The 24,083-nt window shown below is 45.0% G+C and overlaps 2 protein-coding genes across 6 annotated transcripts in view; one reads left to right on the forward strand and one right to left on the reverse strand.

The window, feature by feature from the left end:
- Window positions 1–1,650: 1,650 nt before the first annotated feature.
- Window positions 1,651–23,932, reverse strand: Syx1a (syntaxin 1A). 5 transcript variants are annotated; one of them, XM_076901822.1, is made up of 10 exons: window positions 23,642–23,931; window positions 19,372–19,458; window positions 16,798–16,897; window positions 11,200–11,274; window positions 10,661–10,843; window positions 10,495–10,568; window positions 10,286–10,423; window positions 8,587–8,697; window positions 2,296–2,389; window positions 1,651–2,047 (listed from the first exon to the last, which is right to left on the reverse strand). In XM_076901822.1, exons 1-9 carry the CDS (start codon window positions 23,672–23,674, stop codon window positions 2,309–2,311), a joined length of 882 nt encoding a protein of 293 aa, XP_076757937.1. In that variant the 5' UTR covers window positions 23,675–23,931; the 3' UTR covers window positions 1,651–2,047; window positions 2,296–2,308. The 5 variants fall into 5 exon arrangements, with proteins under 5 accessions (XP_076757937.1, XP_076757936.1, XP_076757938.1 ...); XM_076901821.1 differs by having other exon boundaries at window positions 1,651–2,050; window positions 23,642–23,929; XM_076901823.1 differs by lacking the exons at window positions 1,651–2,047; window positions 2,296–2,389 and adding an exon at window positions 3,451–3,595 and having other exon boundaries at window positions 23,642–23,929.
- Hdac4 (histone deacetylase 4) overlaps window positions 12,129–24,083 on the forward strand; it is an 80,569-nt gene continuing 68,614 nt past the window's right edge. Inside the window, exon 1 of the mRNA XM_076901766.1 lies at window positions 12,129–12,132. The gene's annotated coding sequence lies outside the window, so the exon portion shown is untranslated. The remainder of the gene's footprint in view (window positions 12,133–24,083) is intronic.

Raw genomic sequence — 24,083 nt, forward strand, 5'->3', positions numbered from 1 at the left:
GACGATGCGCTTCGTCCGACTCGTCTTTCTCGTCGATCGTTCGATGACACTGCGTCGAAATCGAGAAACAAGCTACTCCATCGAACGGAAGCTATCCTAACTTTGCGACGCACTTGGAAATTCGTCCTTTGCGCTCTCGCCAACAGAATTCTCGTTCCTCTGTTCTCCTGGCAAACGAAACACCTTCATCAAGGACCGCTCTATCACCGTTACCGCGTGAGGATGTCGGAGCAATCGCTAATTCCGGCATTGGCGCCCGCCACGACCATCGAACGACTACAACGTTCGATCCTCGATACGCAGAGCAGTCACAGCGTAAAGAGGGAGAGATAGAAAGAGAGAGAGAGAGAGAGTGAAGTTAGACGGGAGGTGGTACGGATGAGAGAGGGTTCGGTATAGAAATCTACACGCTTCGAATCGTAATGATATGTAGCAAGTGATTATGTGCGCGTAACTGGCACATCTCGAAGCACTATCACGACTATGTTCGAACTCTTTGTTCGGAATATCCGAGTGTAAGTAAGAGAGAAAAAGAGAGAGAGAGATAGAGAGAGAGAGAGAAAGAGAGAGATCTGTAAAGAACTAATTTCCAAGCTCGGTTTTTAAAATCACAGTCAAAAGAATGCACTTCGGTAGAGGTAGTCGATGTACACACGATCGTATCGTTCGAAACACACCGACTGCCACAGCCGGCGCACGGATGCCGAGGGTACGGCATGAAGAAAACGAGAGGACTCGCTCGATAAGCCTTGCGACGCCTCGCGTTACAGAAAAACTCCATTGGGTTTTTAGGCTTGGCTCGGAACGAGTTACATTCGAAACGACCTACAGTGACCGAACGCGAGTTATTCATGTGCACTGCGAACTTCTCACGGTCTATCGAAAATACCTTTCCCCCTAAGCGCGTCTCCTCGAGTTTGAAATTGTATCTATCGTTAATACGTGTTGGTAAGGGATTGTAACTTTCGAGAGAAATGTTAATCGAACATGCACCTACGAGCCACTCGCGTTGGCGTTAACGCGAGCGAGGATACTCTCGATAGAAGTAAGAACTTTACGACGTACGAATACTTATTTCCAGTTAACGTATATACTCGCAGGCAGCCGCCCGTGAACATCGTTCCTTCCCTCTCACCGCTCATAGGCCGGACAGCACGCGGATAAGCACGCGTACGAGCGGAAACGTGCTTTTTTTTTTCATTCCTCTTAGTCACCCCAGCAGCACGAATTTACCACGCCTCTGTACGTCGACGAGGAACGAGGTCGCTTCGTCGTTACGTCGTCCGCGTCATCTATCCGTTTTCGCGTCTGTGTCGCTTGTCTCGATAGGATCTATGTATAATAAACTAACGCGACGAGACGATCGCATTTCGATAAGGATGACCAGTCGAAGAGGATAGGGCGGGGTTGAAACTAGTGTCGCGAAAGCGGAGTCTACCAGGATCGTCGCTTCGATACTCTGAGTTCTACGCTGTTTTTTGGTAAAAAGGAGACCGCCTTCAATGTTCGCGGGACGAAGCGAGACTAGCGGTGAGGCTACTCGACGGCTACGCGGTGAACGAAATAAAAAATTAAAGGGGACGGCGACTTGGTCAAGGACAGCGAGGCTACGGCGACAGACGACGATTGCGCGAACAACGACGACGGCGATTCTTCGTTCTATCGGTTATCATTTCCCTTGCTGCTCTTCTTTTTCTTCGTTTTCCTCTTCTCCTTTTCCCTTCTCTTTTCCTCCTCTTTCTACTGCTCTCCTTCCGTTTGATAGTCGACAGGCGGAACGCGCAAGCGTAACAGAAGGTGGTGTTCAGAGGCGGTGATCCGTGAAACGGGGACTGGCGTGCACGGACGAAATACCTGTCGACGATACCGTGAACGAGATCGCGGTCGGGTTGCCGTGCTTCTTGCTGTTGGCGCGACTGCGATCGCGGTCGACGGCGAACGTTCGATTTCGAAAGGGCGAGCTGTCCAACGCTTCGGGCCGATTTGTCTCGGTACAGACGCTGCCGACGTTTCGCGCTTGCGTACGCGACGGCGACCTCTTCCAGCTCTTCTGGAAAAAGGAGAACAGAGTCGTGAGAGATCCAAGTTTGAAGCTGAGAAGAGATGCTGTCCATGTCCAGCCAAAACTCCTTCCACGCGATCGATTCTTAAGGCCAGAATAATTTGGCGACGATAACAAAATATGTACAGGGACGAATAATATCTACTGCTACAGATAAATTGATTCGTATACGTAGTTGATGACTTTTTGGCGCAGAACATGGACAGCTTCTGAGGTGAAGATAAACCAGGTACCTGATTGCGGCGTTCACAGTCCAAAGTATCCACCGATGGTGGTGGCCACAACGACGGCGAGTATGAGAAGGCAGATCATGATCATGATCTTCTTCTGCACTCGGCATCAACGGATCACCAAAAAACATAATGGATCGATTACAACGCGGTCGCGCAACGTAGCGGTTCGTTCCTACCGGATATCTACTTGTATCTTCCCGCCACGCTGCACCGCGCCTCCCATCATTATCCTCCCTTTCGCAAATAAACGAAAACCCACGCATGCACCATAGGATTTAATCGATTAGTTCGACAATTAGAAATTATTGCAGCTTTTTTCTCGCATGCCTCTCTGCGTGTGCGCCTGCCATCTTCGCCAAGCAGGAAAACGAAACTCTGTCCGTGCGTGGCCTCCTCGAATCACTTCCTCGGATCGTCTGATTCGCAGAAACGAGACAGATCCCTAGGATCCAAGCCGTTTCGAACGTCGAGAGGAATGATCGTCATCGTTGAACGCGTCGAAGACACTCGCCCCTCTCGTCTCGTCGAACCGGCGACGCCACACATTTTTCTATACAAACATTTAAACTCGGCACACCTCTCTCATACAAACACGCACATATTTACATGATTTCGACGGGTAACACGTTACCACGCCACGCTGGATGTACGCCGCGTGCAGACCCAAAAGCAACGCGGGTCCTGGCTCGCACCCGATGTCGCCACGATGACACGGTTGTTGGTCGCTGGTTGCGCGCGGATCCCTTTCGCAAGACGAGGTAGTTTCGGAAGCCGAGGAAAGCTGGAAACGGTTACGGAAAAAAACACAAGGAAGGCATCGAAACGTCGCCGTCGGGACGAGTCGAACGCGAGGGGAACTGGTTCGCGCGAGTATTTCCTAAGTTTAAGTAGATCGGACGTGGCGCTCGTCCGACAGAGGCGACGACAGCGTCGACGTTTTCGCTGCGTGATTACATAGCGCGTCGTGTATGTAAATGTACATGTATATATAGTATTATAGGCGAAAACGCCGCGACTGCTGGCAATTCGCGACCCACCTCAAGGGTTGTCCCCCCTCGTGCGCGAAACACTGTGTTTCTTTTCCTCTCCGCTTTTCTCTCATTATTTTTGTTCTGTTTTTTTTTTCTTTCTCGTTTCGCTCCTCTCCGTAATGGTCCACTTTCGTGTTCGCCTGTTTCGCACCGCTTCCCTGAAATCCTCGTATCGTCGGTCTACTCGTTCTTCTTTACAACGCGTATACCAGAATGATTATGAGAATGATGAGAGCTATTGTCAGGCAAATTACGATGAACATCAATTTCTGCGAACAAAATACAACAGATTTGCCGTCACTCGGTGAACGCACACCGCGCGTCCGGTAACAGAGCCGCGAAACAAACCCTCGTCCGTGGTTCGAGGTTCGTTGCGAACACGAGGGTTCGACAGAGGCGGTCGCCGCCGATACGGTGGCAGCGAACTCGAAACGACGAGGAAGAGTCGCGAGATTCACTCGTGTAGATACACGCGTACCGCGGACTCGTCTCCTTTTCCTCGCAAGCCACACCGTGATGGCCTTTTAAGTACTTAGAATGGTCGCAGGTTCTAATTCTAAGGAGCGATCGCGCGCATGGTCGTTGAAAAGTTAAGAAACAAAACGGTCTGGCATGATCTTGCACGTGGATACGAACAACTGCGATAATTCGGTAGCGTTGGCACACCATTCTAATTGTTTTAGTGTTCGCGTACTTATTAATTAGATTCGAGTGTAGGAAATTCTTTTACCAGCTAGTATTATTAAATTACTGTGAACAGAATCTAATTAAAAAGTCGATACTCTCGCTGTGTATAAATGAAGAAATACATATTGCTCATTTCTTGCAATAACCCGGGTATCAAATTCAATCTGGAAAGAAGGACGATGTTCATCGTTAGTGTTTTTTCATTTATATAATATCATAATTGAGTGTTATAAGTTACTAGTGAATACTCTTCTCGAATGGTATCATTGCTGTGTCAAATGAGCGATATGTTGTATGTTCCTCCAGGTGGCTGGCTTTGCTTCTTAACTTTTATCACTGTGATTCTACCGTTCAGAAGTATCTGGACACTTGTATTTATGAAACGATGGAACTTCATGATTAAATTGCTGTATAATAAAAGGACCGTCACTGATTTAATTCCCTGTTGTTATTGTAGTAACACATGAGCGATGAAATTGATTTTTAAAAGTGAAGAGAAAAATCAATTACATCCATAATTGACAAACCTTATGGAACTTTTCTACCATTTGAAAAGATCTTATATTGAATACAGATGTATGTATATACGAACGCATCTCTTATTCATTCTTAACACGTTACTGGTACTCATCTCGACAAGCAATTTAGACTTATAATCTGTCGGTTCCATAAGGAGGTGACAACTATTGGTGTTAGTCGCTGATTTGTCATTAAGCCTAGAACACAAATACCCATTAACGTTAACAATTGGCAAACATGGCAGTTAACTGCAATACAGTTCACGCTAAACTAATTTCGTTAGTCACCCTAACTTCTACAAGCTAAATAAAATAAATAAAGATCAAGACATGCCCGTGGTACTGCGACACGGGGAAAGACGAGTCCACAGAGAGTTGAACAATGAGATCAAAACGTTTAACAAATGTTTCTGTTGGACGACCACCAAACGACGCACCGTTTGTGTTCTAGGATTAAACTCGCGCGTCTCGCACTTCAGCGATATTGAAACGTGCCCGGATAATTGCGAGCGGTAGCGTTAGAAGTACACGCGGGCGGGGACAAAAGGGAGATGCGAGGACGAGTCGGCGATCAGCGTTGAGTAGAAAATAGTATCACGCGAAGTTAGTGGGGAACGAGCGGCCGATGGTTAATGAGTTATTGCGTTACTGGACAACGAACAAGTGTTTTGCATTGTCAGAGTCAGAGATCAAGAGAGCCAAGGGGGATCTGGAGCGTCGAGGAAGTTAGCGAGAAGCTGGTACTGTATTTTGCCAAGGGGACGAGGCGCGTGCGCGCGTTCGATAGGATCCATATTTGACGGCAGTCTCTGGAACAACGGGAGCCAAGAATTCTCCGGCGAATTCCGACGGACGCGTACTCGTCGTCGTCTATTCGTTCGAGCATGTACACCCGTGACCGTTGCCATTTATACTATTTATTATCATCACCTCTTCCCTCTTGTCTTCAGAATCGCGCCTACCATCGTCGCGCTCGACCGATCCTCTCGATCTAACCCCGCTCTCACTCAGCGTTCTTCTTCTGCCCCCTTCCTAGGAGGACAGAGTCCTCGATCGAGCGCCTCGCACGCGTTCCTCCGACTACCCGCGCTTCCGCGTGCCCCGTCCTTTCCATTCTCACCCTTCCATACACCCACCCCAGCGCGCGCGTCTCGAAACCTTTAGCTTCTCGGCACGGACGCTATTATTATGGAGATTAATATCACGGCCAATATTAAGACGCAGATTATGATGAAGATCATTTTCTGTGGACAGAAAAAAAGAGATACGATTCGTGTGAGAGACCGCCGTGACGGGGGTTTTGGGGTTTGCCGTCGAAACGACGACGAACGGATCCGTCGAACACCGCGGGTGTATGTGCAGAGAGTATTCGTTATGGGGTTGGGGTGGTGGTGGTGGTGGTTTCGCAGTAAAGTTGGCCAAGTCGACCACGGTACGGTGCGAGAAAAAACAAAGCGACATCGAGAGACGCGCCAATTACTGTGTTGCACACTCAAGACGACGATAAAGAAGATGAACGAGTAAGAAACAGGCAGACAGGCAGACAGACAAGGGTGGTCGTGGTAGCTAGAGTCGGATGAGAGAAGTGTATACTTGGGCTAGCCAATAGCTGGGTCATCGAATTACAGCTGACTAAGGAGAGGGAGAAGAGAGAAAGGGGGTACGAGGAATCAAGCGCAAACGAACCTTTCCTCTTCGCGAATCGGTGCGACAGGCTCGACTAAAAAAAAAAAAACGAAGGAAGAAGAAGAGAAGAAAGTTTGCGAGTAATCGCAAGCGAGGAGGAAAGCGTACGGTGACGTACCTTGACGTCGCGCATGCTGACGACACGTGTTCATCTACGCAAAAGTCAGCTTTGTCACATCGGACGACATCGAACAGAAGTCGGACAAAAGCAAAGCGAAAGGAGTATACAGGGGTCGGTTGAAAGCTACCACAGCAGTCACGGGTTGCAGGATGCTCCGCAACTTGTGTAGGAAGACCTCGAGGCATCGCCGCATTTCACTTGAGTCGTGAATCACGGCTCTCTCAGCCGTGAATTGAATTAGTCAGAGCACTGGAAATATTTATTGCATCAGACGATTGACAAATGTGTTCCATTATTAGTTAATTGCAAGTGACTCACTACGTTGACCAAAAAAAATGTTGACTCTTCCTACCTCCCTGAAAAATTATATACAACAGCTTATTAAATAAACACGATATTGAAACTGAAACTGACTCTTGAATACACGAATATTTCCAATGCTGTAACGTATGCAAAGAACACTTTCTATTCCAAGAGAAGAAGAGAGGGTCAGACCTCTGTAGAAGAACGTAGTAGAGGGGAAAAGAATATCGAGACGACGAGGATGCGCGATACAAAGAGAACTCGAGATACGAATGTCCAAGAGAGATACACGTGCAAAATAAGTGGAGATGCCCGTTCACACCGCGAGAATAGAGAATCGACGACGAGCTGGCGTCGGATGTGCAAGAGGTGTTCGTCAGGAAAAGGGGCGTAGGAACGAATCGAAGAGGCGAGAAATTCGCGTTACTCATCGCAGCCTCCGTGGTATAGGGAACGAAATCCTCGGGGTCTCTTCCCCTCGTGCTTCCTACAAGGGAACAGGAACGACGTCGATGATCGTCGCTGGATAATTGATTGCAATTAAGGGATCGAGAGCGATCCAACGACGATCGATCGTTTCCGATCCGATTGGTTTACCTTACGAGCTTTGCTTCGATACTCCTCGGCCTTGATCAGCTCGTCCCGGGCCTGGCCCACGTGGTCGCCGGTTTCGTCGACGAAGTACTCGATCCGGTCCACCAATTCACCCTGCCGTGCCGTACCAGGGGAACGGGAGATGGAGCGAACGAGGAGGAAGGGTTGAACAGAGGGGAGAATCGAGCGGGACGACGAGAGATCGCAAGGTGGGGCGTGTGGATCGCCTCCAAGACGGATAGCACCCGGAGTAGTCCGTTATTTATACGCACGCGTGTGCATTTACGCGTATACGTACGTGTTATTAGTTGGAGAGCGATGTATCGTGTTCTCGGTTAGTTGTTGGGGGAGGCGTTCGTACGTATGCGCGCAAACTCAGCGTGTACAGGTAGAGAGATAAACACACACCATAGATGAAGCCACACCGCGGTATATACACACCCATGGTGCCGCGCGTGGCATCGCGCGCCCATCACCAACGGTGGTTCCACGCGCGACAGCGTGCGTTACACGTTGCATAGAGAGAGACGGCTCGTAAGAGCCGTTTGAGAAAAGTACGGTAGTCGATAAGAGCACGTGTACGCACGCGGACACGCATGAATCCGTGCCGCAGGACAAACATGTTAGTCGGTTAGAGAGCACAGGTTAATACGCAGAGTTTTAGTAGTATACAAATAATAGACAAAACAGTTGTTGGACAGAGCCACAGTTAGCACACTCATGTTCAATAGGACAGAGCGACACAAGTAGAGAGACACAGATATGATGATGCATGTATACAACAAACATAGCCGTATACGTGCGAGTAAATACGTGTGCGCGTAGAATGTATATACACACGTTATATACACGGGCACGCACGCACGCACGCACGCATACGTGCACATAGAAAGAAAGAAAAAAAAAATATAGAGAGAACAGTTAAGGGGATGAGGGCATACGCGTAATACATACATCATACATAGATGCACACCGAACGTATGAACGCACATACGCGCGCGAGCATCGATTTTGAAGTCGCACGGAACACGGTAACGAAACGAAAGATAAAGCGTCGTCGTTATTTCGTGTCGCGTAACAGGGGTGGTAGTTTAGTATAGGCGAACGAATGTAGAAGAGCCAAAGAAACCAAAAAGCATGAAGAGTTAGAGATCGGATGATAGCAGAAGAATGTACAGATTTGGGGGCGAGAAATAATAGCGAAATTAAGAATGGGAGAGATGAGGGCGGTGTGAGGAGGTCGAGGGGGTGGTAGAACCGGATGGTGGACGAAAGGGGAGAAAACAAAAAGTGACCAATTAGACGCGAACGAATGATCGATGGTTTCGCGTGAGATCTGGGGAGGACTCACCCGTCGGGCTTTGCTTTGATACTTGAGCGCTTTTTTGGTGTCCTGCGTAGCCGTCTGCACGTAGTCCACCGCGTGTTCCACGTGGTATTCTATGCGATCTATCATCTCGCCCTAAAGTTAGGCGCGTGGCGCGAATCCACACAGCGTAACAGAGGAAGAGAAAGAGAGAGCGTTGTTAGTTTAGTCGGTTAAAAGCCGTGTAACGCGATTCAACTAGAGATACATCTCATGCACCGCTACGTACAGAATCTGGTAGGACAGAGAGACAGATGGAGAAAAGATAAAGAGAGAGAGAGAGAACCATACTGACGACGATAATGGAAAAAATGCGTTGATCGTACTGTTCATCGTGGGACCAGATAATTTTATTCATATCCGATGAACGCGTTTTATCGACGAGAACAGAAACGATACCCTGTCTACTTCTCGTGTTATCGTCGTGTTAATAATAGTATTAATATCGAGATGTAAACGTCGTTATTCTGATTATTTATTTAATCCTTTACTCGTGCGCCATGCATATGTACTTTACATTAGCGAACGCTGGCTTCCTCGCCAAGTTCAACCCTTCTACAGCTGTCTTCGCTCCGCCAATGTTTGCGTTCACCCTTTGAGCATCAAACTCTAGAATAATGACTTCTCTATAGACTATAGATCTTATTCTTAGATCAGATGCCATTACAACAGTCTCCGCATGACAGTGTTATTAAATGTATCAATATGACAATTTAAATTACAGTAAAACTTGTAGACTGAACGAATTGCAATAAATAATGGATCGTCTCTGATGCTCAAAGGATTTAACAGAACTTGACAGATATACCGCAAGATCAAAGCGAATACAGGCGATATGCTCGAGAAGAAAGCACTACACGGACCGATAGAAGAGTTACACTGGTTCGCGCTACGCCCCTCTCAAAATTCATCCTTTTTCTCTGTCTCTCAACTAATTTATTGTCCGATCAAACTTTTTCTAAATGTATCCAACGAAAACGAGCAAAAAATGAAGTCAAACAAACGCTATGTTCATAATAGCGAATGGTAATACTGCGCGGAACAACCACGGAGTATAATATGTACATATATGTATACGTATAAAAAAAAATAAATGATATAAGTAATATATAAAAGTAACTAAACTATCCAATGTCTCTGGGAATTTTTTCTAGCTGAGAATTACATCCTTTTTTTTTCATTCTACGTTAAAGTTCTACGATACTTGGATCTCATTAGAAGCCCGGTCACAGCACTTAAAGTGACAGTAGCTTTTTATGCGGGTAGAAACTTGTGCTTCGCACCGTTACATTCTGCTCTATATTCTGAAAGTTTAAACTGGGTCGGGGCGATATTAACGGCTCATTTTTCGACCCGTGCACAAAAACTAGATCCCGTCAGTTGAAACGGTCCGGCTGGGCTTTCAATCATCCGAACGTTATAAAACTTTCACGCGATATCTCTCCCCGAAGAGGATGCATTTTTCAACTAAATAATTCCCCTACAAACGATGCTATTAGTTCATCGAGTGTTTACAAGCATCCGTTATACTTGTCACATAAAATTTTTAAAACAGGAAACGAACTGAGAAGTCTAAAAAAGAAATCGTGGGTGTAACAAAAAAAAAAAAAAAAAAAAACAGGGTGAGTGGTTGTAAATAGGGGTGACTGTAAAAAAAAAAAGGGCAACGCCTCGTTGATCTTACCTGACTCTCCACCAACATAGCCATGTCCATGAACATATCGTGGAGTTCCCTGATCGAGTTTTCTAGTTTGATGATGTCAGCGTGACGCGCCTCGATGTCGGCGAGGGTCTGTTTCGCTTGTTGCGTTTCCATGATAATCTACGGGAAACGCGTCTCGATACAGCACCAGATTTTCGAGCCGTGTAGAAACGAAGAAACGAAACGCTTACCCCCTGCGTGAACACGGCCGGATTTCCTTGCTCCAGCATTTCCTCCAGCTCCTCATTGGTGGTCGTCCTTCCGGCTAAAAGGAACAGAGATCGGTTAGACTGCGTGCAGCTGAACGAGCCGGGCGTTCTCAACGTTTAAACAGATTAGGAACGATTCCACGCTTACTGATCTCCAGCTGTCGTTGTATCCTTCCCTTACACCGTTCTCTGTAATCAGTTTGCGTCCGATTGTACTCCGTCATCACCTCAACGAACTTCCTCGACAGCGTCGAGTGCTGTGTCTTGCGTATCCTCAAATCCGCCGACGATTTGTTCGTGTGCTCCTCCTGTTCGATGTTCTGCTCTATGACTGGAACATTGGAGAACGTAAACGTGAATTTTCGAACGATTCTGGTAGCCGATAACGATTCGTTTAACCGTTTCACTGCGAGGCCACTGTTTCGTGTAACTTGAGGGTGATCGACTTTGATCTTTGAGGATGACTCTCATATCCACACACAAATCTGTACAAATCTGATCAAAATCGTAGCTTAACAGTTTCAGACAATTGTCATTACTGAAAATTACTCCTAGATACTGGCATACATCAAATAAAAAGATACACGTTCATTTCTTCTTGAAATACATACTAGTTCTTTTAAAGTTTGCCTCGAACAGAGAATCTATATCGAACAGCTGAGAACAGTCTCCAAGCTACACACTCACCCTTCAACTTAGCTCTGACTTTGTTGGCCGTTTTCTTGATGTCTGACATCAGGTCTTCCAATTCCATTTTGACCTCTGCAATCATAAGGAAAAATGTGTTAGCCAATGATATCGTTCAAAGCGTTTTAATAAAAAAAAAAAACGTAGCTCAATTTCCATGTGCCATCAAGTTTATACCTGGTCCTGTAGCAAATGAAGCGAACTAGATTGAAACGTGGGGCAAATTGCAGCGTAGAACGCGAATGCCCACCGAAAAAAAGGGGAACGGGTCGCGAAATTAATCTTCCGTTGCGTAAACCTCGCAGGATAATCGGCTTTGCCAGTTTTCACGCTCGTCCCGGTGCTCATCGCGAACCTTGAACCGTGCCACCTCGACTATACAAGCTTACTCCCGGAGCCAGCTATCTCGCACAGAAAACGGAGACTCCGCTGTCGCGTTGAAAGGCGGAATTCAAAGGGTAGAAATGATTCATTCTTGTGAGAAATGCGAAAACGGGACACGGTTTCGGTCGACCGGCGTTTCCTGCTGTCATCGGCACGATCCTCTCCATCTGACCCCGTTATCATCCAATACTCTCCCCATCGAGCCCGTTCAATTAACCCTTTGCACTCGACTCCTTCGCGTTTGTTAGTAACTATAGAAACTATTGCTAAAATAGCAACGTTAACATAGAAATTATTGCTGAACTAGCGACATCAAGTTTTTATCGCCAACGAGTCTTAGTAATAGAAAACTCGAGAGAAGCATAATAGCAACGTTAACGTAGAAATTATTACTGAACTAGCAACATCAAGTTTTTATCGCCAACGAGTCTTAGTAATAGAAAACTTGAGGGAAGCATGCATTTCTCAAAAGGCTGCGATGGGACAAGTTTAACTTCCCTAATCACTAATCAATGCTGATCTCTCCTTAGAGAGGACATCCGAGTGCGAAAGATTAGATAATCGCAGGCGTGTGAAACGCGTACCACCGTCGATCAGCGTGGAACGCGTTTCCACGTTTCAGCTTTTAACCCTTGATTGCTGACGTTGCTTAAACGGGCCTACGTGTTCGAGTTGTGTAACCCGTTTAAAGCAGTGTTAATTAAAAGAAGCGATTTCAGGGGATCACGGTGTGTGCGATCGTGCAGATAGGAACAATTCAATTCCCCTTCTCTGCGTTCTGAATGCAATATCAAATGTTCAACACGAGCAACATGATTAATTTAACTCTTTGAACGTTTAAAGATTCCAATACAGAAGCTCGATATCCTTTACAAAATGTACTACTACGTACATTAATAGATTCATGATCACAGAAATAAACGAACAATTGTCTAACAACGAGTCATTGTTCCTCTCCACACAGATGCAACGTGAATGGACGTTATCATTACTACGTGTGCCACCTATTCGTCATTATTATTTCTATCCTCGAGTAACACAGAAATTCATCGAAACGAATAGGTCAACTAACGTTTCGCCTTTATCTCTCTCCTCCCTGCCATTGACTATTATCTTTTTATCTCGTGTTCCACGGTTCTACAGAAATCCTCGCTATCTCCACCTATAGAACTAAACAAGTAAACGTGTTGCAATAACGGCGCACCGCAGCGACGAGATCTCTATCATCTCAGTGCCGTCAAGGCACGAGTAATTAAGAATTAAACAACCTCTCTCTCTCTCTCTCTCTCGTCTGCGTGCTGTCGAGGTAACAAGCAAGAGGCCTGGCTCTCGCGGGGTATCCTTGAGCCGTGCGCAAAGGGGAAGGCGGGAGGAGGTTTCGCCTCGCGGTGCGATTTCAGCAGCCCCTGCATCCGATCGAGATCGATCGTTCCGTTCGGGATGCGTGCACGCGTCCTCATCGGGCGATGGGTGCGCGCATTCTCCTGCGTCGAGGGTGCTCGATGGAATTGGGTTAATACGGGGTGGAAACGTGCCAGACCTACTTCTGAAGCCTCTCGAGAACTCGGCACGCCCGGGAGACACGGGACGCTCGAATTCGATCGAATCGCGCGGTCGTTTCGCGTCCCAGAAAAAAGAAAACGATCTCATCCCTTTATACCTCGTTTCCTCCTCCACCTCTCGTGTGTTCCTCGCGTTTTCTTAGATCGAATCGATGATCTATTCATGGCAGATTTCACTTGTCCTTCGTGCAGTGTTTCTTGTCTCAAAGATTTCGAAGAAATCCCATGCGAATAGATACTTTAACGCTGCTGAGTTCGATCATTCTTTATCCTTTAGAGTCGTCCAGCGTGCTTCCGTTAAGCCCCAAGTACACGCGGAGATAAGCTCGTCAAGTCTTCGTGTACAGAGACAGCTGGACGGAGCTACCAAAAAACGTATATATGCATGACAAGTATCAAAGTATACGCTTTCATTAAGAAGGAAATGAAATCTGAATCCTTGGTAGATTGAGATCTCTCAAAATACTTTTCTTACACGTGTGATCGTCCTATTTACGTAACGTATTGTAATACGGTGTTACTCGTTTCCATCTCCCTAATTCCAAGTGTAAAAGTTACAATTAACACGGCTAGGTAATTGTACGTCGCGCACGATCAAAGACGACTTGTGCAAGGGTTGCATCGCGCGACGCAGTACCAAGGAGGGCTAATTTGCGACATCCTCGAGCAGCTATCGCTCTGGTTCGCCATCCAGCTCCGTAATGACGAAAGTCTCCAATTAGGCGTTCCACACACGGCCCCAGGTAGACCTGTGCGAGCAGTCCCCGCGAGTTTACCTTATGGAACACGCGTAGATGGCTTTACGTATCGAGCGTAACGATAAGATCGATCTGCCTCGCCTACGATTCCGTCCGCCCATTCGTTTGGTCAAATCCGTTTCACCGTTACACACACCAGCCGATACATCCCTCTGTGTCCACTTTCTCCTATTCGCTATTCGCATTTCGCTGGGCTTCTCTCTCCTTTCGATCGTACCGCAGCACCCGTGCGAGTTTAATCGCGGTTCTGATCCCATTTGGCCACGATCTCGCCACCAATAATTGGTGCACCATCGATTCGACTGACGGAACACGTCGCAGGACACGATACCTTCTACACGAGACGATCTAGAAAAGCGTGGGATGAGACATGCTTCTTCCTCTATGAGACTTTTTGTAAAAGTAATTTAACGCTTGCAGAACAGTTTTTGATTGATGTTTAGCGTGTGATTTGTATAATTATAGCATAGAACATTCCCATTACGTGCGCGTGGACGCTGTTCCCATCGAAAGTGTTGAACACGGGGAAAAACGTCGTTAAGAGTCATCGTTGACTGTAGAACGATGATGCGAATAGATAGGGGATATCGTGACGCGAAGGAAACAGCGCGAGACAACTGTGTTCAACCCTGACGCATCGAGACAAGATTGTTCCAGTCGAGTACAAAGAGAATCGTAGCTGGATCAATCTCCTCCTCGATAGACCGCCCTCGAGTCGGCGGAAAGGCAGACGCGAAAATACGCGTGGTACCATCGATCGCATGCCCCTGTCGGAGCTTCTCATTCGACGGCGAACGCTCAAGTCGCTCGTCCGCGGCGTCGTCCCCGTTCCTCGCGGATCGCCGCGCGATTCCGTTGTTCCGGGAAACGCCGGTTTCTCTATTACGGTGCCACGTTAACCTTCTCCGTGCGATTTCCCCAGAGCTTTGACCCCTAAGCATATACGTGGAGCCACGGTACACAAAGTACGCCCACTGGATGCGCTGCACAAGAGCGGATTAAACGGGCCAGGAGACCAGATATGAATGAAGCGAGTTCGATGAGCGAGAACAAACGATTCGAACAATATTGTGCATGTGCACTCGGTGTACGGTGCGGCTATTTGGGGTCTAATATTTGCTCGATGCAAAGTCACGGCTCGCACATTTCCTGGGGTTCTTACATTTCCTGTCTTCGAACTACGTCGCTTCTATTTGTTACTACCATCCTTGGATAATATTCTGTAGATAAATCTCCGTTATATGCGTTGTTGTAGTTAATATTTTTATTACCTTGATTTCTCTGAGTAATTGTTCGTAAGAATATTTGAACGTTCAGTAACGCAATCGTTAATTAATCGAATTCGAAGCACGTTTGTAAAGTGAAATGGAACGATATAATATCTGCGGTATCAGCGACTTAATTATCTCGAGTCTCAAGATTGCATCGGTCAAGTTGAAACGTAATCCTACGATCGGAGTATTTTAACAATAGACATTGTAACGCGGGCCAATTGACGTAAAAGTATTGTTCACAGCATGGTGTGTGAAAATTGCGATATTATTGCAATTAACGGATAAATATCAATATAACATTCTTTCATGACTCACTAACAATCGTAGATGTGGTAAACACGGACGCTGTAATTATTCGACATGTATTCTCTACTTTTCCCAGCACGATCTTAACTCTCCTCCTTTTTTAATTTATCTATCGTATCGTTTCAGAGATCTCGATTTACGTATCCAGTTTGTCAGAAGTTACAAACGTGCGCTTCGAATGCTTTCATATTTATACCATACACAAAGGTGGACACTGATAATTTTAGAGTACAGAATTAGACACGCCTCACTCTTTCGTGTCTGAAATAATTAAACCGTTAAATCGAGCTGTTCGAACGAATACGAACGATTACGAATCGAGCCAGCGGAAATGGGAATAAGAGGCACGGTTGTTCGATTCGCATCGATGGGGAATCTTATACGCGATACTCAGAAAGAAATACTCTACTCCCCGCGTGGGTGGAAATGGAAGGAGGGGGCTCGCCTCGGCGGAGAATGAATCGCGTTCTTATTTCCCAGATTATATCCTCCTCTCGACCGAGGGAGCCCTGACCACGTTTCACCAGGACAGAAGAAACAACATATTGATCTTAATCTCGGCTCGTGGCAGCTTCGATATTCCCTCCAACAGACCGATTGCTTCTTCCATTCCGTTGTCTTCCCTTTCGGAACGTCAATGTCGGCTAATTCGAATAGTGCCTTGTACAGACCGACAAACAGGATGCCTCCGTGGACTATTTTTAAATCGCCTTATTCTCTTTGTACGATCAATTCTTAACGTGGCCTTTTACTTTAGCGTTACTTAACAGAGAAGCACTTTAGCACGGTTAAAAAAACCGCGCGCAAATTATATAATTGCAATTAGTTGCGATCATAAAAATCACGCGTGTCTTGTGTGTGTCTTGTATAAATATTCCAAATCTATCTCCTTCGCTATATGCCGTGCGTGTGCAGCGTGGCTGTGCTTGTTCTTTAAACGTCCTAAAACACATATAGCAAACATACTAATTGGCTGCCAGATACCCCTAATTGATCACAAACAAGCGGTGCTTTTTTTTCGCATGGCCATCGCGCGAGATGAGGCACGCTTTTTTCAACCTGTGCTCCGCGAAACGCTGCAAAGTACGTTTCCGTTGATTTATCTCTGAATCCGTTTCGAACGAAGATACGTAGACGTCGAACGTACGTTAGAATGGTCTGAAGATCAACGAATGTTCGCGTGTTACCTAAATCTGGCGGCTACCTGTGGCACGATACGATACGCTCGTTTTACACGAACGTTGTAAAGGATAGCTGGCACGGTTTACAAACGGTGCACGATAGATTCAAAATAAGGGGATCGTTGAAACTCACTTTCGTCAGTCTGTGGTGCCGATAAGATGGCACTATGCTTTTTCTTCACATCCTCCACGTTCGTCTGGATCCTGTCTATCATTTCGCGGATCTCCTCCACCTATGCAAAAATGATAATACGTTAGAACATTAGGAAACGACAATTCGTTCGATCGTTGCCTATACGATAAAAAAAAAAAGAAAAAAAATATGTATATCGGATTCGAGTATAGTAGATTACAAGATGGTAGTTCGAAAAAATTAAGAAATCGATCAACTTTTCTAACCGAACAGTCCAACTTCTCATCAGTCCTGTTAAAAATTGTACAAGATGCTTTCAATTTCGCTATTTCTACTCGTTAATTCATACAAATGTTCTGTATTAAATTGTACCTTTGCCGTTCTTAGTCATCTTCCAACAAAAAAAGCTAGATTTCGAAGGTTACACAGGTACTTCCTTTAAACGATCATCGTACACCCCATTCGCCATTGTCGTTCCTCTGTATCTCGTACATACGCAAAACGAATGATCATCCATGAGAATAAACGAACGCATTCCTCGGCCACTTCTCAGTTCCCGGCTGAAAATGGAACTGGAACGATCGTCGAGAGAAAAAGTCGAAGGAAACCGATCCCATTGTCGAGACAGTACCAAAGAACTACCTAAAGGTCCGTCGTTTGCCGTTACCATGGCGACCATTCGCGCGACGTTTCACCTTTGTCGAAGTTCTACTACCTTCCCACGCGTGCAAATACAGAACGAACGGGTAGGGGGAGGAAGAAAAAAACGGAACGGGAACACGCCAAAACAAACGATCAAAGTTAATGCGAGCCCACGCGGATCGCAACAAGCGCAAATGTCAACGATGCCCCATCCAGCGGTGGAGGAGAGCTTCCTACATCGTATCACGGCGATGTGCGTAGGTATACGCCGCTAAAGTTCGATTGTCCGTGCCGCTCGAGCTTCCGTTTCCCAGGCGAATTATCGCCCGTTGCGCGTTCGCCGACGCGGGCGACCCCGTTCGTTCGCCGGTTTAACGAAATATATTGCGTTACGCGTAACGTGATTCGACCGGCGGGATACATTTTCCGACGTGATCGACGATTCGGCTCGGGGAGTCGTCTCGACCTAATTCCCCAATATCGAGACGAAACCATCCGAGCGGAACGCTTTCCGCGGCACTCGATTATTTACACGGCGATTTTAAATAGTTGGCGGACTTCATTGTCGCGACGGATTTCGGCAACTGCCGCTTCCCGTCGAGTTCCCACGAGTATCATGCATGATATTTATGAAATAAATCGAATAATATTCGATGATATATTCTGTTGTATTATTATCTGTTCATTTTTGCAGACTGCGTTCACGGATCTCTTTTATTTTTTAGGATAATTAATGCTTTTACTCGTAGCCTTATACTTTTTGATGTATCGGAGTATGCCAACTAATTTTCCGATGCACAGCTTTTTAATTAAATTCCAATTACGTGAAAGTACTGTTAGATAACAGGGGACTTGGTATACTCGCAGTTAATTAATAAATGTGTAGGTACACATGTATTAAAATAAATTTCATGGCGTCTAAATACCTATACAGAAGTGTAACCGCAATATATCTCAGACACGATTAAACCACGTTAACAGTATATTTTATACATCGTTCGAAGAATCAGCAGAGCGAACGAGTTTCTGTGAATTTATCGACAATAGCGTTATTCTGTAGCTGTGTGCGACTCTCCGATTCTTTGAATTACGAATTTATCGTCGACCAGCATTCATCAATCGAAGTTGAACTTAAAAATTGCGAAGAAAGATGAAACATAGTTACGAAAGGGTGAACATTAGATGGATTAACTCGTTTTCGATGTACGATTGCTTAATTATTCAAACAGAGTGGAGTAAAGGGAGGACGCTGGAATAAACGTTTGAATAAATTGCGAGATCCTCCCTCCTCTCTCTCTCTTCTTTTCCTGATAAAAGCAAAAAGGTCATGGCAACCCACAGAAAGCTCGTACGAATCCCACAACTGCGAACCAGTTTACCCACAATTACCATCCATTCATCCTACGCTAGAATGGTCGCATCCCTAAAATTATTACCACACTACGGACGTTTATGCAAATTTGTACCTTCGCAAGCATAATTAAACAAATGGAAGGGAAATAGAAACATTAATTTACCTTCTAAATATCGTACTCTCTACTTTACCTTAAACGTTTCGTTCATTCTTGCACACATTCTACACCTTTTCATACGAATATATTATCCATAGATGCACAAACGTCCGCAGTCTAATCGCAACACAATATACACGCTGGTATTACTTTGGTCGAGCGAAGCAGTTCGTGGAGAACAATAGAAGAAATAAATCGCGGTTCCTCTTCGCCTGCAGAAACGGTTGGAGCGAATTACCAAATGGTAAAGAATAAATGGGCAAGTATTTAAAAAATACAGGGGGTAATAAAAGCAACGAACCGGGGGAGAGGTTCCTGCGCCGTGTTGACAGAAACCTACAGTAAATACAGCCTTGATTGTGCTACTGGGATGGGATTCGGTGTCGCAAAACAAAATGAAAAATTCAACGCGCATACTTACCTCCGCGAAAAACTCGGTCATGAAGTCGTCGGGCCCGCCGACGTTGACGGACACATCGTCCGCCACGTCATCGTCGTCCGACTGGGCCTGAAACAAATTAAACACACCAATTAGCCATGGGCCCAGATACTAATTGTATGCTCCCAGCAAATTGCATCTCTTCATTTCTTTATTAACGAGATAAACCCATTGGTGCAGTGGATTAGAGCGTTTTATCGTCTTCTGTTCTGCTACTTATTGCATTTTGCGTTGCCAATGGGTTTACTCTGTAGATAAATAAGTAAATAACAGATGTAGCTTTATGTTACTTTCTTACTATGTTTAACTGTAATATGTGTCGCTTAGTATATAAAATATTTAATAATTTGAAGAGGAAAACGAATGGAAGGAAGAGAAAGTAACATGTCGTTATATGTGGACAAGATATGGACAATTTGCTATGGGAATATGTTACAGAGAGTTGTAAAGGTAATGAGGATCGACCAAATAGATCAATTTTCTAATGGACGAAGTTGACCTGATTAGACGTACGATTTGTGCTATTAAAATATTTATGTGTTAAACGATAATGTTTCCTATGCAACGAAGAGCGATTTCATAGGTTTTTTGATGGCACTTCATAACTATGAGACTGAAAGCTTGCCAGCTTTTTGGGTGTTGCCAAGAAATATGATTCCAAGTGAAAAGAAGCCAACAATCTACTCGTGTTTAGTCATAACAATTTAGCACAAAAGTTTCCTTGTTCATAAATAGAGGTATTACCGGTTGAAATTTATTCTCTTATCCTTTCAGCAAGAAAATAGTAGTCATGGTCGAGACAGAATGCAAAATATACGTGTCAATTTAGCTATCTATCGTGGAGGCAGACGTAGTTGAAATTTAATTTCAATATCTCTTACGATTTCTCAGAGAAAGGTACACAGAGGTGACGAATTTATCATTGATAAGACCAACACTTGTAAGCCTTTCCTTAATCTTTGCACACTGTTTCGATACGTGTTACACTGGAGCTGTACCGAACAGTATCAGAGTAACGAATATATTTGATTGCAATTTCCGCAGCTCGACACGTATTTCTGCATACGAAATGTATTCTTCGCAGATTAACAAAAATCATTAAATATTATATATTCCTGTCTTGCATGTTAATATGTATTACAATATATACTTATTGATAAAGTTACCAAATGCCCTATATTTTTTTCCAACTTTAGTTAGCTTTAACTAACGTTAAAACTATTACAGAAAAAAATAAGTGAGCGGTTCATAACATATTGTAGAGATTTGAATAAATCTTAAGCGATTCAATTTTAGGAATTTTCCATAATTTGTGTCACAAACATGCGCGAAGAATACTTGCTTCACATCACTTGCAATTTGTTATACTTTTTAAAATACTTCTTATTTCATTTTTATTTTAACAAATTAATGCAATCCGCAGTTCTAGAGTAGAACATCTTACGTCCTGGCATTTCTCGAAAGTAATAACTAGCATAAAAAGTAGCTGCTTGTTACAGGAAAACACTTGTACTGTGAACGCAAGATTATTCATCCAATAAATATGTATGGAAGATGCAATTATCCGGACAGAATAAGAACGATCTGTTACAATATGAATGCACGATATTATACTTAATCAATACTCGCTATCAGCCTTCGATTAACACTAGACCTATCAACGATTAAAATATACCAATTTGTTGCAAAGATCAAGGAATGAAAGGCATCGACAAATGCTAGAACCATTGAAATAGAAGATACATTGAAATATGCAAAAGAAAAATATCACAAATGATAGATTATAATCACGTTGGTCCTATGAATGTAAAGCGAATATTCTGCAGAGTGTAGAAAATTCCTAGAACCGAATCTCAATAAAATTATAATCCATACAAGAGATGGCGAGCCAGCAATCACTTTGACTGCTTTGCTATTACAGCTCCAGTGTCGAGTAATTTCTGTCCACGTAACATTTTGCAGTGCAGCAATTCTTTTTTTTACGAAACAAAAGACCGGTATTATCGTTCGTCCTGGACGATCGATATTCGCGCGTTTCTTGCCCCGGTAATTGTCGCCCATAGTATTTTCGAACGCGCGCCAAATACGCTCGAAATACGAACCGAGCGGAAGAACTCGTTCGCACCGGTTGCGCAGCCAATCCACCTCGAGAGATCCGGACTCCGCTTCTCGGCTGACAACTTTAATTCTCCCTTTGTGAACACATTTATATTGAAGCCATTATACATTTTTATCGATCCCCACCTTTTCAGCCCTTTGTTCGTGCCTCCTTAACTTATTTGCTTAGACAGATGCCTACTTGGCGAAATTTATATCACGGGGCCTACTCTCTCCGCATCGAGAGCATCGATTTCGTTTCGTTTCGTTTCATTTCTCATTTTCCTTTCATCCTCCTCCTCCTCCTCCTCCTCCTCCTCGAGTCTCCTACTTCTACTTATACTTCCGTCCTCCATACTAAATGTCCTGTATGCGCCAATTTTTTCCCTCTCCGCAGTTGGTTTCGAATACCTCGCTCGCATCTCTCTTTCTCTGCATGAATTTTCATTTTTTAGGAATGTTAGACGGCTGATAGGAATCTGGAATGGAAGTTCGCAATTTTAGTAAAGGAACAGAAGGACCGTGTACGGGAGATAATGAAATTCTATCGTTCTAGCATATGCAGAAATGTTGAGATAATTAAGGCCAGGAGCGCAAACTTGGTCCCGTGATCGTGATCAAGATGCACAAGATATCCCGCATTCGATCAATTCCAAAGCTTTATTATATCAAGTTTATCAAGAGACTCGTATCTAACCGATCGCGTTACGTGAAATATAAAAAAAAAAAAAAAACGAGAACTCTGTCCTGTTCGTGCTCAAATTTCCACTAGTAATTTTATACCATCCCTTTTCACATCCACGAATAGTAGAGAGAAAACATTCATTCGTCGCCTTGTACATATACAAAGATGCATAATCCTTAGAGTAATTTCTATCGTCTTTTACGGATGATACAAAAAATTTGTTCAAAGTTTACATTCCACTGAATGAATAGATAACAAAAATTCCATTGTGAATCGAACATGGAAGTCGGAACAAAAACGTCGATCTTCTAAACGCTATACAGGAGCAGATGAACTAAACGTCTGAGAAGAGTAAAGGCAAAAAGCAAGGTGAACGCGTGTAGAACGGTATTTGATATTAAAAAAATGCGAGTGAAACGTACAAGGTCAATCTCGAAGTTCAGTGAAAGAGCAACTATACGGACAACAGGTACGTAACACAATACCGCAGCTTTCGATTCATCGCCAGATAAAAGCAGCGTCGAAAAATCCATCGGATCCGAGAAGTGGCGACGTGAAAGACGAAGGGAACAGGTACAAGGGGAACGATCGTCGCTGGCACAGATACGCCCAGATGCATGATTCTCCTATTGTGTTAGTAGGCGCCTCTGAGTCATCGACACCAACTCTGCTCTGAACGATCGGTCACCAATGGATGTACTATAAAAATATCCGGGAAACGCTCGTGACGAACGGTGTGTATCGTCACGCTTGGAACGTCACCAGTGGAAGGTGATTCCACCGACGGAAAAATGTCCGCTCGAGCGTGCTCCCGACCGGCATCGCGAGCTCTGTCATCGTTACGAAATAAACGATGACGAAAAACATATATTGGCAAACACCTGTCAGTCACAGGAGGCATTGGTCTCTCCTCTCTTTCCAGCCCCTTTAGCCTTTCTCCCTCTTTCTCTGTTTCTTGCTGCTTGCACTGCGAGTCCCGCTGTCCATGTCTCTGCTTCTCTTCGGTTTTTTTCTTTCCCCGTTCGCTCTCGCACACCTCTAGCCCCGACTACTGAATGGTTGACAGTCAAATGGGCACCACGGAAACGCCTTCTTTTCCTCGTGAACGAGATCCGAACGGAGCATCGATTCGCTTGAAAGAAACGACGACGGGTTCGTTACGTGCGTGTCGAGCGAGAGCGTCGTCCCACGAAACGTCAAAGAGCAAAGCGAGAGAAAAGAAAGCCCAGAGCGAGGCAAGTGTACGCTCTCGTAATGCACACTTGCGGAAGGGACCGAGATTCGGATGCGAGAGGATGGAAAACGCGCACGAGTACGGTCGAGGATGGTAAATGCGAAGTGAAAATTAGGGATTAGAGGAGAAACGATGAGGACGATGAGGAGAGAGGAAGAGTGTTGACGAGTGAACACTCCGCTGCTGGATGAATCGGGTTAATTTCGATAAATTCTACGTAGCTATTCAAAACTCACCGCAACGAGGGCTGCTAATCTATCCTTGGTCATGGTGAGGGTGACGAAGTGTTGCGAGTCAGCGGGTGTACGGAGTGAAGAGACTAGCGACTAATCCCATTCACGATTTTATCCATGTACTATGAGCACGACCACTAAAAACTAAAGGAAACGGACGCACTAGCGGTGAGAGACACGATCGTAAAATCGATACACTCGCGAACTCGCCTGCTTCTGCAGTGCCGTCCGTTCTGATGCGCATGCGCCGGTGACGTCAACTATACTCAGTACCGAACCTAGACTCGACCGTAGCCCCACCTTAACGACTTTGCCCCCACTCCAGATGCTGGCCACTTCTGTAACAAAGAAATTTTCCTTCGTTAACATTTCATCCGAAGAGGCTATCGAATCCCGAGCCCAATTCGATCGATACGCATGCATGCTTTTTTTTATTTCTCTCGCC

Source organism: Xylocopa sonorina, chromosome 9 (assembly GCF_050948175.1).
Source record: "Xylocopa sonorina isolate GNS202 chromosome 9, iyXylSono1_principal, whole genome shotgun sequence".
NCBI classification, from domain to species: domain Eukaryota; kingdom Metazoa; phylum Arthropoda; class Insecta; order Hymenoptera; family Apidae; genus Xylocopa; species Xylocopa sonorina.

Coding starts and splice junctions, on each gene's coding strand:
- Syx1a (XM_076901820.1), bottom strand. CDS start 23,674: ATGACCAAGGATAGATTAGCAGCCCTCGTTGCG. Junction 11,275..16,797: donor GGCACCACAGACTGACGAAA/GTGAGTTTCAAC, acceptor TTATGATTGCAG/AGGTCAAAATGGAATTGGAA. Junction 10,424..10,494: donor CGGCCGTGTTCACGCAGGGG/GTAAGCGTTTCG, acceptor CGTTTCCCGTAG/ATTATCATGGAAACGCAACA.